This window comes from Equus asinus, chromosome 3, assembly GCF_041296235.1.
Source record: "Equus asinus isolate D_3611 breed Donkey chromosome 3, EquAss-T2T_v2, whole genome shotgun sequence".
NCBI lineage: Eukaryota > Metazoa > Chordata > Mammalia > Perissodactyla > Equidae > Equus > Equus asinus.
Window position 1 is genome coordinate 20,708,387 of NC_091792.1, and position 17,490 is coordinate 20,725,876.

A 17,490-nucleotide genomic window follows, 5' to 3' on the forward strand; every position below is an offset into this window, starting at 1 on the left:
AGACCCAGCCACAATATGGAGAGTAATCTCCTTTACTAAACGTCTACTGATTTAAATGTTAATCTCATTTAAAAAATAACTTCACAGAAATATCTAGAATAATGTTTGAACAGATATCTGGCTACCATGGCCAAGATGACAAACAAAATTAACCATCACAGAAGACAATTCTAATTTGTTTAGGTAAAAGACTTAGAAAGGGACAATAAGACTCTGAATTGTTGATGGAACTATATCTATATCTTGGATATTTTATTATAAAAATAACATGGAAAGCTGGAAACAACCTAAATGTCTATCAATAGAGGATTACGTGAATAAATTATGACATTCCATAGAAGAATACTATGCAGTTATTAAAAATATTTGAGTATCTATATGCTGGAAAGCTTTTTTGTGAAAAAAGCAGGTTGTAGGGAAGTATGATTCCTTATTTATTTTTTAAAAATCTGAGCAGGTAAAATAGATTGTAGAAGGACAGAAAAAGGACAGGCTATAGAGCAAAAGACAGGTTTTAGAGTAAAGTGGGAAGAAAAAGATGGACTTTTTACTTCATGTATGTTTGTATTGTTTTAATCATTTATAAGAAACATGTATTACTTTCATAATTAAACAATTTTTTAAATGACATATGCTCAGAAAATTCCAGGAAATTATAAAGAAAAGAAAAATCACTTAGCTGCATTCCACCTATCAGAGATAACCAGTCATAACATTTTTGTGCACATTTTGCAGACATTCAGGCACAGGCACACATGGATATTTTTATTTCAGGTAAATTTGATTATTGCTCTGCAGCCTACTCACCAAATATCATGGGTGTCTTCTTATATCAGAAAATATCTAATTGTATATTTGATTTTAATGACTGTATTATATTCTGTTGCATGAAATAGATAAATTCTATAATTTACTTAACAGCTCTCCTATATAATAGGAGATAACCATTTAGCTCATTTCCAGTTTTTGAGCAATTTTTGATGAATCGCATTATGCTAACTTCTTTTCCCAGTTGTCTGATTATTTCCTTAGGATGAATTCTTAGAAGAATACAACTGGCTCAAAGTCTGTGTGATAATGTTCGTTTCTTTACAACCTCACCAGCACTAGGCTTTATTAATATTTTAAATTTATTGCCATCTGGTATGGGAAAAAATTGATGATATGTTTTCTATTTATTTCTTCTTCCAGGCAATGTGTATTTATTTTCTTTTTCCCTTTTCTATTGGTGATAGAGTTATAATTAAAAATAATGAGTTAACTCATTTTATATTCTAAAGTAATAAACAAATTATTTATTTTTGAAGAAAAATTAAATTTCTTAATATGTCATATCTCTGTTTTCAAAAGTTGTGGAAGCATTTTTCTTGAATGACCTAACCAAACAGTATTTAGAAGTTGAACTTTGTCCGTAAGTATAAAGTATCTTTTCTAACTCGTTACTGCATAACTTGAACACATTACTTTCTAGTTAGAAATCATATGGTCATAGTAAAAGCTCACTAATTCCAACTAACTAGGAGGATTTCTAATATGAATTAATCTGAATTATATGTAATTCCTTATTTTCAAGTATATGTGTAATTCAGAATATATATTATAAATGTTTGAAAATATTATGTTATTATTTTCAATTTACTAATGTAGGTCGTTCTCTAATAAATCTGAAGATAATTTTTCTTTGCAGAATTAAAAATAATTATAAAATATAAACTCTTATTATTTACTCTATAAATTTCCATTATTATATATTAGCTATTCAGAAATAAAAGGATACATGTAGATATAAAGAATTGAACTAGTTTATGAAAATGTTTATTTTAGGGGATTTTTTAATGACTATATTAAACTTTAATTTTATATATATGTAATTATGTATTCATGTATTCCTTCCTTTATTCATCATGTACTTATTGAGTGTATCCTTTGTCACTTTGTGTTCTGTGCCGGGGATAAAAACTAAATCACATGTGGCTTTTCCTAGATTCATCAAAAATATTAACCTTGGACTCTCTTTGTTCAAATTTAACCAGTCCCTTGGGGACCCTCTTTACCTGGTTTGCAATTTTTTCCTGTAGATCTGAAAAAGTGAATTTATGCCCACCTGTTATCTAAATTATAGCATTTTAAATTAGTGAAACATTTAATAAGGAAATATTTCTTTATTTGCCATTATTCATTTTAAATGGCATTTAAATACCTCTCAGTATCTAGTATCCAGTAGCCTTTGTCCCTTTGTAGGCTGGGCAGAGCGTCCCAAACAACTGATTTAAACAAGATTTTATGTATGATTTTCTTTCCCTGATTTTGATTTCTTGCTAACCTTAGAGTGGAAGATGTAGCTGTTTGCAATTATATTTTTCAGAATAATAATTATATATCTTTGTGTATTACCTTTCAACTAATATGGCAAAATATTTTATTGAAAAATATGAATTTTCACAAACTGTCATGTGAGGTGATAAAATTTCAACTATTGTGTGATTGTTTTCACCACACAGGTGAGAAAGCTAAGGCAAATAGGTTTATAACTTGTCTTGAAGACAGTCAAGAACTTGGATCTGCTAGAATTCTGGAGTTTCATCCTTAGTTTTAATGTTATTAGATGATAAGAGTTTCTTTTTATAAAGTGATGACTTAGCACTAGATGAATAGGAGAATTAGATTCTCTTTCGTTAAGAAATTATATAATAACCCTATGTATAAAATTGATAAATTACAAAAGTTAAAAAAAGTCCTGAATAGTTTGGTTTCATATATATAAGGACAGGTAATAATCAAGAATTACAGTTTTGCTTCAGGCAATCATCTCCTGTGACAGTTAACCTCTGGGAAAGCAACATGAAGAATATTGTTGTTTTAATTTGCAAGAACTTTTATTCCTTCTAGGATATTCTTAAAGTTGCATAATAGTGATAAAAATAAGCAGAGAACTTTTAACTGGAAAAGAATCCTTGTGTTCTGTTAGTATAGTTACTGAAGGAAATCCTCCCTGAAAAGCTCACAGCAGACCATCTGTGTAGAAATGTTTCGAGATAGTCTTTTCCAGAGACAGCAAATTTGCTTCATGTAACTACTTGAAATCCTTTGATTCTTACTGACCTGGCTAATTCCAGTTATAATCTCTTAGAATTCCCTTTTGAGGATATATTGTGTTTCTCTTTGAAATGTGACATTGGTGTCTGAACTAATGGTAGAAAGCAGGAAAACACAAGAGGCAGACAGATCAAGGACAGTCTTCAGCCTGTTGACTAGTTTTAGACAATCTGTATTTTTATTTTCTATCTTCCTAATGAGCTTCAAGACAGTTTTCTTACAGAAATAACCTGTAGTGAAGTTGTTGGATTCAGACTTGGAAATTGGTGCCAGCTTCCTTTAGGGTACTTTAGTTTTTGAAAACTGGTTTTATTATGAACTCCAAATACCGTAATATCCCCCTGCCTCTTTTTCATACTTTGCCTCATCTAACCAAATGAAGTATAAAAAGCAATCTGAACATATATAGTTTTATGTATTTGACTGCAGTCATCTGGAAAATGGTAAACTCAAAGATATCATTTCTAAGTAACCAGACATACTACCTCTCCTTATAATTATCCAATAGTCATATCACATCTTTTAATTATTTGGAAATTTAGTTACAAGCACACTCATTGCAGATATGAAAGATAGTGAAGAAAATAACGTTTGTTTCTTTCAAACACTCATGAGGAATTTTAATTTTGACAGCCATGGACAGCATTTGGTGCTTTTACTCTCTGGAAGAAGAAATGTGTGGAAAGTAAGTAAATGGAAATATGAGACAATATCTTTAAGTATGCAAGATATATATATGTATAATGTTCAAAGTATAAACCTGAATTTACCTTTTGTGTTTCACATGTTGTATCTGTAGCAAGAACTTTCTCTGTCATTCAGAGTATCCAGAGGAGAGACAAAATGGGAAGGCAGAGCTTATCTTCCTTGGACCTATTTTCCACCAAATGTGACAAAATTCAATTCATTTGCAATTCATGGATCTAGTGATAAAAGAAGCTATGAGGCTCTTTACCCTGTACCTCAGCATGAGCTGCAACAAGGACAAAAACCTGATTTGTAAGTAGAAAATCAATGAAGATATGTTCCAACTATAAGAGTTTTTTGGAAATTCTTTGTAGAGCAGAAGTAACCTTTTTTTTGGTGAGGAAGGTTAGCCGTGAGTTGACATCCAGTGCCAATTCTCCTCTTTTTGCTGAGGAAGATTGGCCCTGAGCTAACATCTGTGCTCATCTTCCTCTATTTTATATGTGGGACACCTGCCACAGCGTGGTTCGATAAGTGGTATGTAGGTCTGTGCCCAGGATCTGAACCTATGAACCCCAGGCCACCAAAGCAGAGTGTGGGAACTTAACCACTACGCAACTGGGTTGACCCCAGTAGTAACATTTTTTGATCAAAGAAGACATATGTGTGCAAGCACCTAGTAGAGTCCTCTGCTCCCTGATGGTTCTCAGTAAATACCTGACAGATGTAGTCTGTCTCACTCCTGTCGGTAGAGCACTTCTATTGCCATAGTGGTGTGAGAAAAGACTTGCTTAGTGAGTGTTGCAACAGCTGATGTAGAAGTATGGTTGCAAACTTATTATGATCCCTTTCAGAGCTAGATGGCCAGAGGCATCCATGATTCCTTGCCTGAGGAAGGGTTAATAACTCCTTTCCCCTGCTGCTTGCGAATCTGGACTTCAGTTAACTCTCTAGCTCTCTTCCCCTGGTAACTTCATAAGCGTAAAAATGTCAACTATATTTCTAGGCAAGATTGCTTATGATAAAAATGACCCCTAATTGGTAAATTGCATCTGGACTGAGAGGAGTTATGAATAAACTAGAAATACCTGGTGGGGACAGAACAGCTTTGGGATTTCCCTTTAACAATGGTGTTCCCTGGGGGACCCTGGAAGCTATACCTATGGAGTTATTACAGGAGATACTCGCTCCTATGGGGCAGCAGGTATCTAAGTCAAGGTATGTCCTACACTTTCCCATTTCGAGTCCTATCTCTTTGCACTTGAAGCTGCCATCTAAGGAGAATATAACTCCTGGCCAGCCTTGTGACTGCTCCATGGACTGCTGCAAACACTCCTCCCTGAGGGAGGAGAGCCAGGTGCTGTCCTGGGGCAAACTGAGATTCCTGCCCTGTACCTCTTTGATTGTATTCGGTGTGGCCAAGATAGTCTGGTGAGTCTGCGTGTTTAGAAGAACCTGACAGAGACGTCCTAGTGGGCTTTGCACCATGGTAGACTGACTTTCCTGCCTTTTTCTCCTTAGAAAGTGCTACACTGTCCTTCCTCTCCCTGCCAGCCTTCTCCTTCCTGTCATGCTCTTACTTCACTCTGCTTTGCCTTCCTCACTTGTAGCCTATTCCTTTATTCTGCCTGACACACTTTTCCCTGTGCTCTTCTCCCCAGTCCTGACCCTTTCTGCTATCCTCTTTCTCCCTTCTTTTATCTTTTCCTTCACTGTGTCCTTAACCTCTTCATCTGGGATTGACAGTTGTGACTCCATAACTGGTTCAGCCTGGGCACGTGGGCAGAATGGGACAGGAATCTACAATCAAACTTACTCAGGGCCCTCATTTCAAGACAGCTTGTTTCTGTGGCTCTTCACCAGCTAATGCCTTCCTGTATTCAAGTTCCTCATTCATGTGTTCTGGGAGGCTTACCCAAGTACATTCTACCATTGGCCAGGGCGGAGCCAGGGTGGAGAGATTTCCTACCAAATTGAGTTCCACTGCAGCAGGTTAGCTGAGCATTTCTCTCCTTATTAAGCCAAAACAGAAAGCTTCATAATAGTTAAATGGTTTTCCTGGAAGGAAAAGAACTAGGTACCTATGAGAGTTTTTCTGTTTTTTTTTTTTAATCTTTCACATCAATGGTTACTAGAGGGGAAAGAGGTTGGAGTGGAGTGAAAGGGGTAAAGGGGGATATTTGTAGAGTGACAGATGGAAACTACACTGTGAGTGGTGAACACGATGTAGTGTATATAGAAGTCAAAGTATAGTGATGTGCATCTGAAATTTATGTAATATTATTAACCATGTTATGCCAATAAAAAAAAAGAAATGCAATCTATGTACTTATGTTTGAAAGCCTAAATGCATTTTATCAAAATAAGTACTAAAATTATTATGGATCACCTCTGTATTTGATTTCTTTTGTTTATAATGTGTTAACAAAAATGAATTTAAGTGAAGTCTTAAAACAAAGGAAAGAACTAGGATTAACAGTCTTTTACTAACCTCCCTTGCTTTGCCAGAGGAGTCTATCTTCTAATTTATGAAGCTGAAACTTTTTAAAACAATTGTTTATATGACTGATATAAATTATATCAAAGGTCAAATATAAAATACCTATGAGATCTTTAACATCTATAAGAGTGCAATATGATTTGTTTAAGGCTAGATGGAATGAATCAGGTTTCGAGGCTTGAGTTTTATTTCTCTCCTCAGCTGTGGGGGAGCTATTGGCAGAATTGAAAGGAGAGCGCTTTGAGATGTGAGTGAAAGTTTTCAGAGCTCAATGTTTGATAGAGTGAGAAAATTGTACAGATAGAATACATCTTACCTTTGGTATTCTTAAAATAGAACGTTGTATCACAGATGTGCCAAAATAAATAGCCCTTCAGGACAACTGTTTCACAAATGCATAATTCATTTCAATTCCCACCTTCTTTTTCTTTGCATATAGCCATCGTTTGGAATACTTCAAGCCTTTCAATTTTAACACACTGCTTGGAGAAGAATGGAAACAACCCGAATCAGACCTGTGGCTAAGAGAGAAACCTGATATATAGGAGTGTAGTAGATGACTATATCAAACATTTCTTCTCTATATCTTTTAAGGTAAACCAATGATAAGTATAGTCTTTTTCAAGATACCATGAACACATTTCAACAACAAATAATTTCATAGAGGTCAGTAAAAATATAGTACCTCTGTGGCAAATTGTATATAACAAGAAAATGTAAAGTTTGTAGATGATTTTATCTACAAAGTTAAAATGTTTCTCAGATTCACTTAGTCTAGGAGCCCTCATGGCAATGAATTCTGCTGTATGCCCTGCATTATCATCACCCCAAATATCCCTGACTCTGTCAACCAAAATCATTATTTCTCTTTCCACATACCTAAACTTCAACCAGCCTGAGACTGGAACATCTTATTTGTGCATTTTTGAACTCCATGTAATATACGATAATTCCTTTCTTGGAATCTTCTGTCCATTCTTGAAATGTGTAGAAAACAATGACCTATTTCAGTTGAACAGGACATCTACTTCTGTTAAGGAATTATTAGGATACATGTGTTATTTAACCAGCAGTTTTTTCAGTCTTACAACTATTTTTACTCTGTAGAAGGAAATGGAATGAAATAGTCTTGAATTTGAGCAACAGGTTCTGCTTTTATTTATAAATAAATGACATTTTCTTAATGCTGTTAAACAAGATATAAAAATATTTTTATTTTATTTTGTAAACATCAAATATTCCTGGTCTAGAATTTTCAAATTCTCTGTTATAATATAGTTCAGAGCTTGAAGCCATCTAGTAGATAGATCATCTCTGAATGCCTCCACAAACCTGCTCCTTCACCAGCATTCTTAACTCAGAGATTAGCATTCTTGTGGAAGAAGAACCTTTATTACTCATACAGATACCTAGTTGCCTACCCAACAATATACTTTCTCCTCTACTTTATTAAAAAACCTTGAATTTTTGGGAGCTATGCTCAAAAAGTACATTTTCCCAGACTCCTTTGCAGATAGAAATGACACTATAAAACAGTTCAAGTCAATGAGATGTAAGCATACAGTGTTAGGTGGGGCTTTGAAAAAAGATGCTTTAAAGATGAAAGACTCAGCTGGCATACACCTTTGGTCCTTTGCCCTCCCCCTTCCTTTTCCCTGAATTGCAGAATTGATACCTGAGGTAACATACTAGCTACGCTGTGTTAATGAAGAGACAACCGAGGGATAGCAGAGCAGCAAGACAAAGGAGCCTGGGTTCCAAACAGCATGCTAGAGTAATACTGTATCATACCTGGACTGCCTCCCTCTACACTTCTTTATACAGAGAAAATGAGCTGCCTAATTTATTTCCCCAGATTCATCTGTAGATTCAATGCAATCCCAGTTAAAAATCTCAACAGGCTTTTTTGAGTAGAAACTGACAAGCTGATTCAAATTTTATATGGAAATGCAAAGGATCTCAAATAGCCAAAACAATTTTGAAAAATTGCAAAGTTGAAGGACTTTTACTACCTCACTTCAAGGCTTATTAAGCTTCAGTAATGAAGACAATGTGACCTTGGCATAGATTTGTACAAATATATCAATAGAATAAAATAGAGAAATCAGAAAGAAAACTGTATTACAGTCAATTGATTTTTGACAAAGGTGCTAATGCATTTAAAAAGGGAAAGGACTGTCTTTTCAGCAAGTGGAGTTGGAATAACTGGAAAAACATGAAAAGAAAAATGAGCCTTGACGCCTACCTCACAACCTATAGAAAAATTAACCTAAATGTGACTGGTGAAATGAAAAAAGTTCTAGGAGAAAATCTTCACAATCTGAGGTAGACAAAGATTTTTTTCTTCCTGGAGAAGGTTTGCCCTGAGCTAACATCTGTGCTAATCTTCCTCTACTTTATATGTGGGTTGCCGCCACAGCATGGCTGATGAGCGCTGTAAGTCCTCACCTGGGATCAGCCAAAGGGAACATGCCAAACTTAAGCACTATGCCACAGGGCTGACCCCAAGAGTTTTTTTAAATAGAGCATAAAAGCATTAACTAAAAAAGAAAAAAGGTGAGAAATTGGATTTCATCAAAAATAAAAATTTCTTTTCATCCAAATCTGCCATTAAGAAAGTGAAGAGGCAATCCAAAGATTGGGATAAAAGATTGAAAATACAAGTATCTGACAAGGGACTATTACCCAGAATATTTAAAGAACTCCTACAAATCGCTAAGAAAAGGACAAGCCAAGTAAGGAGCAAAAGACTTGAACAGACGCTTCACAGAGGAAAATACATGAAAGGCCAATAAGTATATAGAAAGGCTTTCACCCTCACTTATCACCAAGGAAATGTAAATTAGAACCACAACAAGATACCACTAAATGACTGAAATTACAAATTACACACAATGGCTATGTGGCTAAAATTGAAGAAGACTGACAATGTCAAGCATTAATGAGATTGTGGAGTAAGTGGAATGTTTATACTCCGAGAGTAGGAATGTAAAATAGTACAACTGCTTTGGAAAACTGAAAATTTCTGATAAAGTTAAATACACACCTACCCTGTGATTCAACAGTTTCCTACTTAGGTATCTACTCAAGAGAAATGAATGTTCCAAGCAGCTTTATACGTAACAACAAAAAACTGTAAACAATCAAATTTCCATCCATGGGAGAATGGATAGAGAAACTGTGATATATAGTCAGACAATGGAAGACTACTCACAAAAAAGAATGGACTACTGATACATGCAGCAACCTAGACAAATTTTAAAAGCATTACGTTGAGCAAAATAAACCAGATACAGCATGATGTATAATTATTTTTATGTGAGTCCAGTTTAGGCAAAACTAGGCTATAGTGAGATCTCAGAACAGTGATTGCTCTGGGTGAGGGGAGGGGATTCAATTTACCTGGAAAAGGGGCATGAGGGAGTTTTCTGGGGTGGGTTGAAATGTTTTGTATCTTGATCTGGCTGATGGTTATGTAGCTGCATACATTTTTCAACATTCCCCAAGCTGTATATTTAAGATTTGTGATTTTATTATATGTAAATTATACCTTAATAAAATACTGTTATAAGCTGAAAATTAAATGGAGTTAACGTCAAGTTTATATTCCATTGAACAATCACTAATGCTAGTTAAATATGGCTTATCAACTAATTCTTTTCATTTATTAAATATGTTGTCTGAAAAGAGAGCTGGCGTAAGATAAATGCTGACTGTTACAGAAAGCACTGTCAGTATCTTCATGACAACATGCCATGGTGGCGGTGTTAGGCCTCCTAGATAAATTCAAAAAATATTTTAAAAATTGATAATAGCAGCTAACTAATTTGATTTGGTAACGATATGCCAGTTTTGGATAGGAAAGGCATATTTCAAATAATCTTGGATGGTTTATTTATAAATTACCTGAAATAACTTTATGAGTGCGTATAAAACTATCCAAAAAAAGAGATATATTTAGAGTATCCTGATTTGAGAAGTGAATCCATCATTCTAAGTCACAGGTTCAGCTATAAATCATAACTGTTTATGAGGGAAAAGTAAAGCACAGATATTCTAGATACAATCACAACCATATAAAATATTGAATTTGAATGTTGTGAGCCTCCTAAAACCTAACATGTATCTTCTTTTTGTCTATTTAGATGTTTTTAAAACATCTCTTAACTTTCTTTTATCTAAATAAGAAATGTTTGCCTTCTTCCAATAACAAGCAAGCAAAAAACACATATACACATTTTCTTTTGAAAGATACATGCACTTCAACCACAGAATTTTGGAAAATTTGTCCATTAGTAAGATAGAAACAATTTACTCTATAGAAACTTAGTATTTGAGAGTGGGTGTTTGTAATAGCTGTTTCAAATTTGTTTTTCACCTTCAGGACCATGAAAGAATAATCATTCCTTTGTTTAATGTATGCACGAATGCATTTCCTTGCTGTGTTTTGAATTGTTCACTACAGTATCATGCAGATTCCCTCTTCTCACCACTTAAATAGATTGCACAGTGTGTGTATTTTTTGAGGTGCTTTCGCATGCTTTCTCTCAGCTCCAGTAAAGTGTAAGTCACAGTCCAGGGGGAAATACACTTTTTATCTTTAGTCCCCAAATACTTTTTTTGACGTTAAAAAAATTTTGCCAGAGAAAAATTACTTAGGTTTTTTTCCTCCTTCTTTTTAAGATGTTAGGCTTTTGAGGCTGAAGATGATGAATATAGTTAATCTGATATTTAAAAAAAGAAAGGGTACAAGTGGTGAAACCATTATGGTAAGCCCTCAACACTTCTACTTACGTCTCAAAAGTCCAAGGATCATCTTCTCTTTCCCATTTAAGTTTCCATAGTATTTTAACATTGCTTTATCAGAGCACTTATCCCACTGTACATTAGAAAGCTCTTCTGACCCATCTCCCATCCTCTCAGCCTAACATTTTACTCCAGCAGCCAGTTGCACTCAGCACACTGACAGCACCTTTCCTCAGCTGCACTGCTATCTATTGCTTCCTGCCCCAGGGCTATGCTTCCATCTCAGCTCTGTGGAACACCTGCAGGAACCCATTTAGCCATTCTCATTGGTGAATAAATGAAAAGCAATAAGAAAAGTTAATATATATTGTGGTATATGAGGAAGCCACTTGATTTAAAACTAATTCAACATGGCCTTGTTTTTCCAGAAGGTCTTGATGTGGCCTACCAAGCATGCATTGTACATCTGCTTTAAACGTTTGCAATGTCCCAAAGCCAAGAATGATGCCCTTAAAGATAGGGATGTATGTACCTCCCCCACCAATATCGGCATTTCTTTTTAGATAAGCATTTCTTCCCAGAAACTAAAGATTAATTACTGACCTACTGTGCTCATCTTGTGACCACTGACCTGCTGTGCTAGCAAAGCATTTTGTGACAGTAGTAAAAGAGATATTCCTGGCATATGTCATGTATGTTTCTTGTTCCAAGATGGTATATAACCACGCTGTGTTCGTCACTTCTTCAGAGTTCTTCCTTTCTTGGTGAAGGAAGGTCATTTTATCCTGGACTATAGTCCTCAAAACTAGCTCATATAATAAACTCACCCCAATTTTGATTTAGAGACTTATTATGAATTATTTGTGTCAACATCATACTTAAACTTCCCTGGATGTGTGAGGGAGCTAACATCCCATGGGGCAACTCTTGACTAAGGAGGCATGAGAGTCAGTGGATAACTACTCCTGTCTTTCATCCCTTAGGTTGGCAGTTCTGAGGGCTCTTCCACACAGCTCTTCAGAGGGTCCCTAAAGGAATCACACTCCAGTTGCCCACAGCAGTGGCCAACTAATAACACACCTTATATTGCCTTTCCCTCATTTCCTGGTTTGCTCTTCCTAGTTCCTTACTCTTGTTTGGAATTACTTTACCAAAATCAGCCTACATGCAAGCCCTTGTCCCAGGTCTGCTTTATGGGGAACCCAGGCTAAGTCAGTTGTTACCTGAAGTGGCCCTGGAAAGTATGGGAATCAGGAACTGTATCACTCACGAGGCATTCAGTGATAGGGACCAGACTGGTGGTGATGACTCTGGTGTAACATCACGGTTGCTAAGACTTTCACTGGTGGCAGACTGGCTTGAGGAGCTGGTGAAGGTCAAACATCAGTGTAAGTGATAGGTAGCACTTGGCATAGAGGCAGTGGTAATAATAAGGACTGTGAAGTTGGCTGCTTTTTTTTTGTTTTTTAGCAATTCTACATTGAAATAATTTCATTTGATATTTCTCCATTAATAAAAAATGACAATTTGGAGAGGATTCTGGGAAGATGGTGGAGTAGGAAGCACAAGGAATCTGTCTCCCGACCTAGACAACAGTTACACTGGACGAACTGACTGGTATAACTATTTTGGAACTCTGAAGTCTGTTGATGGTGGAGTTGACTGCTTTTTGATAAAGGCTTTAGAAGACTTGAAAATGGAAAATTGCCAACTACAAACTCAAGGCACAATGTGAGAATCAGAAAGATGCACATCAACATGTGAATAAGCCCTAGTTCTAATAGCTGAAGAGCAGACAGTGTGGAAAATCAAGCTAATGGTAAGGGTAGCTACACTACAAAGGAGACTGAATGCCCAGGCTTGACATGTCTCCTATGTTGAAACGAGGGGCCTCATAGTGAAAGAGTGGGACCCTGAAACCTAGGATGGGGAAGTTTGTGTGGATGAGCCTATTCTGGCATATCTTGAACCCCAGGTTTTGCTTCACCCTCTAGGATGGTAGATGCAGCTTCCTTACTCTTGTTAGAGGCAGTCATCCTCAACTTGCCTAGACACTCCCCTAAACACCTCACCTGAGGCAGGTGCATTGTAGATAACATTTGTTCTCAAAATATGCCATCCCCTCACCAGACTGAAAATGAGGTTCAGATTGCAGCACAGCTCAAGAGGCAGTGGAAATAACAAGTACATGCTGTGGGAAGAAATATCGTGCACACTGAAAGGGTACAGGACCTGGAACCAGGGGAGCACATGTTGGAGTGGATCTAGTTACTTTATTAGAGAAGGCAGTATGTAGGGTTGGAAAGGGAAAAATTCGATTGACATGGGATGTTAAACTTGGGGCCTAACATCTTAACAAGGACACCTGGAAGTTATCTTAATATGCTACTGAGGTAACTTCTTGAAGTTGGCTATAATGGTGGCATGGTACGTGAAGCAGAAATACTAAAGTTGCCTTGGTAGAGTATTGAGGAAAGGCCAATGGCTTGGAGAGATGATAATGTTAGAATATAATTGTAGAGTGTTATATGAGACCAGACAACCCACAATCTGACTGTGTTCGCCAGCAGGGGAATAGAATAGAGGAGACTTAGAGAGGAGCCCCATCATTCTTGAGAAACTCATTGTGACTTAGGTAAGTATAGGTAGCCTCTGTGGCCCAGGACTGAGTAGACAATGTTGCCATAGAACTTGGATGTCTAGTGTTGATGAGTGTGATAAGTTTCCAGAATATCAGATTCCTGTGGAGACACTAATTAACAGAAACCATGTGAATGTAATTACTGTAATGAGCAAGGCTGGAGTGGCAATCACAGTGCATCAACATCAGATATCCATGACTATGGCTAATAGTCCAAGGTGTACTAAAGGTGATATGGGTAGCCAGCCAACTTGACTTGTATACTAGGAAAAAATTGAGAGCCGGTGAAAAGAAGGCGGTTTTCAGCTTTTGGAATAGATCGTTTTGATTTGTCACTCTTTTTTGTAGATCTAATCCAATTTTCAGACCAGGAATCAATTGATTGAAAGAGAAGCTGGATCCCCTTGATAAAATAACCAGCAATGTCACCCCAAGAATATACCATAAATATTCTCCTAATTCTTCCCCAGAAAGATCTGTGGCCATTTAATCAGATTATAAATCATTTAACATTAATCATTAAATCAGATTAGGCCATTTAACTCTAGTCTGAAGAAATGTGACTACTAAGACATTTTGGGACTGTTGAATACAGTGAATTCAGTAACTGAGCTGATGCTGATAGTAAGGGACCTGAATTGCCATTATGGCCCTCTGTTAGAATGGGGCACATGGAAGCCAGGTGATCAAAGGAGTCCTGGCCAAGAACATCTCATATTAGGTCCAGTAGGTTCATCCTCCGACCCTTCAAGGTCATTCCCAGGAGCAAGAGAGATTGTTGCAGCAGTTTTTGCTATGGTAAAATTGGGTCTGTCACCCAGTAGATCTGATGATGCTAAAGGTATCTGTGGTGAAAAAGGATATAGGGGAGAGTCTCTGAAAAGCCCCCATAGGAAAGATATAGTGCAGACTCTTTAGGTTTCTGGAGCAAGGTCATGCCTTTTGTAGCTAAGAATGTTTGAAAACAAGTTCCTGCTATACTCTTGGGTTTTAGTAAAGGCTGAGCACCTGACTGTGGGACGTACAAGTGACTATGTGACTAGAGCTACCTATTATGGGATAGATATTATCATATCTACCAAGTCATAAGGTCAAGAGAACATAAGAACAGTCCATCATATGATGGAAATACTACTTGCAGGATTAGGTCTGAGCAGGTCCAGAGGGCACAAATATGTTGTATGAATAGGTGTGCCAGAATCCCATGTCACCTACCTCTGTTGTATCGATGACTTTCCCTCAACTTATACCCATGGCTTCATTGGAGGATCCCTACAACCAAATGACAAAGAAAGGAAAGAGCCAAGCCTGATAGGTTACCTTGATTTGTTGGTACTGGCTGAAAGTGAACTCTTGCCACACTACAGACCCACTCAGGAAAGTCCCCGAATGACAGTAGTGAAGGGAAAGCCTTCCAGTGGCCAGATATGTGAGCAGTTTACTTTGTCATTCACTGTGTTGTGGAGCAATGTCCTTAGGTACAAATATTTAAGGACCCCTGGCAAATGGTGTGGCTAGTTGGTTGGGGCAAGATTTGGAGTTTGGAGGCAAGGAAGTTTGGGAAAGAGGTATGTGGATGGACTTAAGGTAATGGGCACAAGGCATGAGGATCTTTATGTTTCACATTAATTCCCACCACAGCAGATCCACTGTAGAGGGGGACCTGAACAACCAGGTGGACACAATGACTTACCCAGTGGATATCAGCCAGCATCTGTCCTCAGTCACTCCAGCACTTGCACAATGGATCCATGAGCAGAGTAACTGTGTTGACTGGGATAGAGGCTATGCAGGGGCCCAATTGCATGTATTCCTTCTCAGCATGCTTGAATTAGTGACTGTTATTCTTGAATGCCCAAAATCTCACCAGCCCAGACTAATGCCAAGACCTTGTTATGGTACCATTCCTTGAGGAGACTCGCCAGCCACTTGATGGCAAGTTGATTATATCAGACACCTACTGGAGAAAGACAATTTGTCTGTGCTATGAGCAGCATCTACTCCAGATTTGGATTTTCTTTCCATGCCTACAGTGCCTCTGCCAGCACTATCATCCAAAAAGTTTATAGGATGCCTGATTTCCTGACATGGATCCTGTATAGTATCACCTCAGACCAAGTGACCCATTTTGTAGTAGAGGAGATATGAAAATAGGTTCATTCCCATGGAATCTACTGATCTTACCATATATTGCATCACCTTACCATATCTGCATCGTCTGGAAGCAGCCAACTAAATAGAATGTTGAAATGGCCTACTAAAGCCTTAACTAAGTACAGGCTCAGGGACAGCTCCCTGTAAGATTGGGCTGCTTTTCTTCAGGATGTAGTATTTATACTGAACCGATGATCTCAGAACCTGAAGGTAGAAACTGGCAACCCTCTATATCACTCACAATGATGCAACTATGGGTTCTTCTGGATTGGAGGTAAGGTTGGAAGTCTTCCACAACGGGACCTAATAAGTGTTCTACTGAACCAAAAGCTATGAAAACCACCTAATCATAATGGCTCTTTGTGCTAGAAGTTCATCAGGCAACTAAATCGTAGGGCTATTGACCCAGCCTACTATGAAGAGCTAGAGTTACAGCTTTAATGGAGCCAGAGTGGAGTATGTCCTTCTTAGGGGATCCATTAGAGTGTCTCCTGGTGTTTCAATGTCAAGTGATAACCATGAATGGCAACTACAGCAGCCACAACCTGACAAGGGAAGGCAACTAAGGACTCTGACCCTTTGAGGATGAAGGTCTGGATTACCTTATCACTCAAACAACCTGGACCCACTAAAGAGCTTGGCCAAATGTGAGGGAAGTGTAGAATTTGTGGTGGAGGAGGGAGAAGATAAATGTCAACTATAGATGTGAAATCAATTGCAGCAGTGGAGACTAGCTGGTTCCACTAAATATTTGCATTGAGTCTTTATGTGCTGGCTAGCCACTACCTTGAAGATTACGTGATAGATTGGACTCAATATGGAACATGTGTGGCTCTGAATGCTGCAAGAAGTGGAATGTATGGGATAGCTCTTGTGTCCCATCTCATGTCTTCTCAGGCCATCCTTTAAGTCCACCTGTTTCACTCTTTGCTGGCACCTAACCTCTGTTGTACCATGTATCTCTTGCTTTCTGCCTTGGTGCTTTTCTGCCACCTCAGCTACATGGAACACCTGTGGAAATCTGCTCAGCTATTCTGACAAATGTGCAAACTTGCAAAGTTGAGGTAATTAACATCCTTGGTCAAATGGGGACAAGAGTTGGTGATTAAATACTCCTATCTTCTATCCTTCGGGCAGACAGTTCTGAGGTGCATTCCATATAGTTCTTCAGGGGTCCTCAGTGGACTAAGCTTCAGTTGCCTACAGCAGTAGTCAGCTCAAAACACAACCTTATATTGTTTTATCCTGTTTAATTTTCTCCAGATCCCCATTCTCATTCTTTAGAATCACGTTCCAAAATTAATGACTGGCATACAGCTCTTTTCTCAGGCTCTGCTTTTTGGGAGAACCTAAGCTAAAGTACATTACATTGTAATTATTTGTCTATATGTCTCTTTGTTAATTCTGAACAGCCTCTGTCTACACAAAATAGCGCAGAGCCCAGTGCATAGTAGGCATTCAGTGTTAATTGTTTGTTTAATTTAATAACTTTAAAGGATATATTTCAAAATTTCATGTGCAGGGAAAATCCTGGAATATTTTTCTTTATGATATTGGTTTTAGTGAGGGAAAGAGAGGAGGTGGACACACATTCACACATCATCTTTCTCTCCTGCTATCTCTTCCTCTTTGTCTTTTACCTTCTTATTCTCATTGCAAAATAGAA

General features: G+C 37.4%; 1 protein-coding gene across 8 annotated transcripts in view; it reads left to right on the forward strand.

The window, feature by feature from the left end:
• C3H4orf33 (chromosome 3 C4orf33 homolog) overlaps nt 1–17,490 on the forward strand; it is a 134,052-nt gene that overhangs the window by 11,046 nt on the left and 105,516 nt on the right. For 3 of the 8 annotated variants that reach the window (XR_011501914.1, XR_011501915.1, XR_006525625.2), the window contains exons 5-8: nt 1,351–1,411; nt 3,730–3,781; nt 3,896–4,095; nt 6,723–6,877. Coding sequence is in view for 5 of the 8 variants with exons in the window: in XM_070504749.1 (XP_070360850.1) it covers nt 1,351–1,411; nt 3,730–3,781; nt 3,896–4,095; nt 6,723–6,828 (419 nt within the window). In the remaining 3 variants the exon portion in view is untranslated. Of the gene's footprint in view, nt 1–1,350; nt 1,412–3,729; nt 3,782–3,895; nt 4,096–6,722; nt 9,080–17,490 lie in introns of those variants that run through there. The other 5 variants (XM_044767238.2, XM_044767240.2, XM_070504750.1 and 2 more) reach the window with 2 other exon arrangements.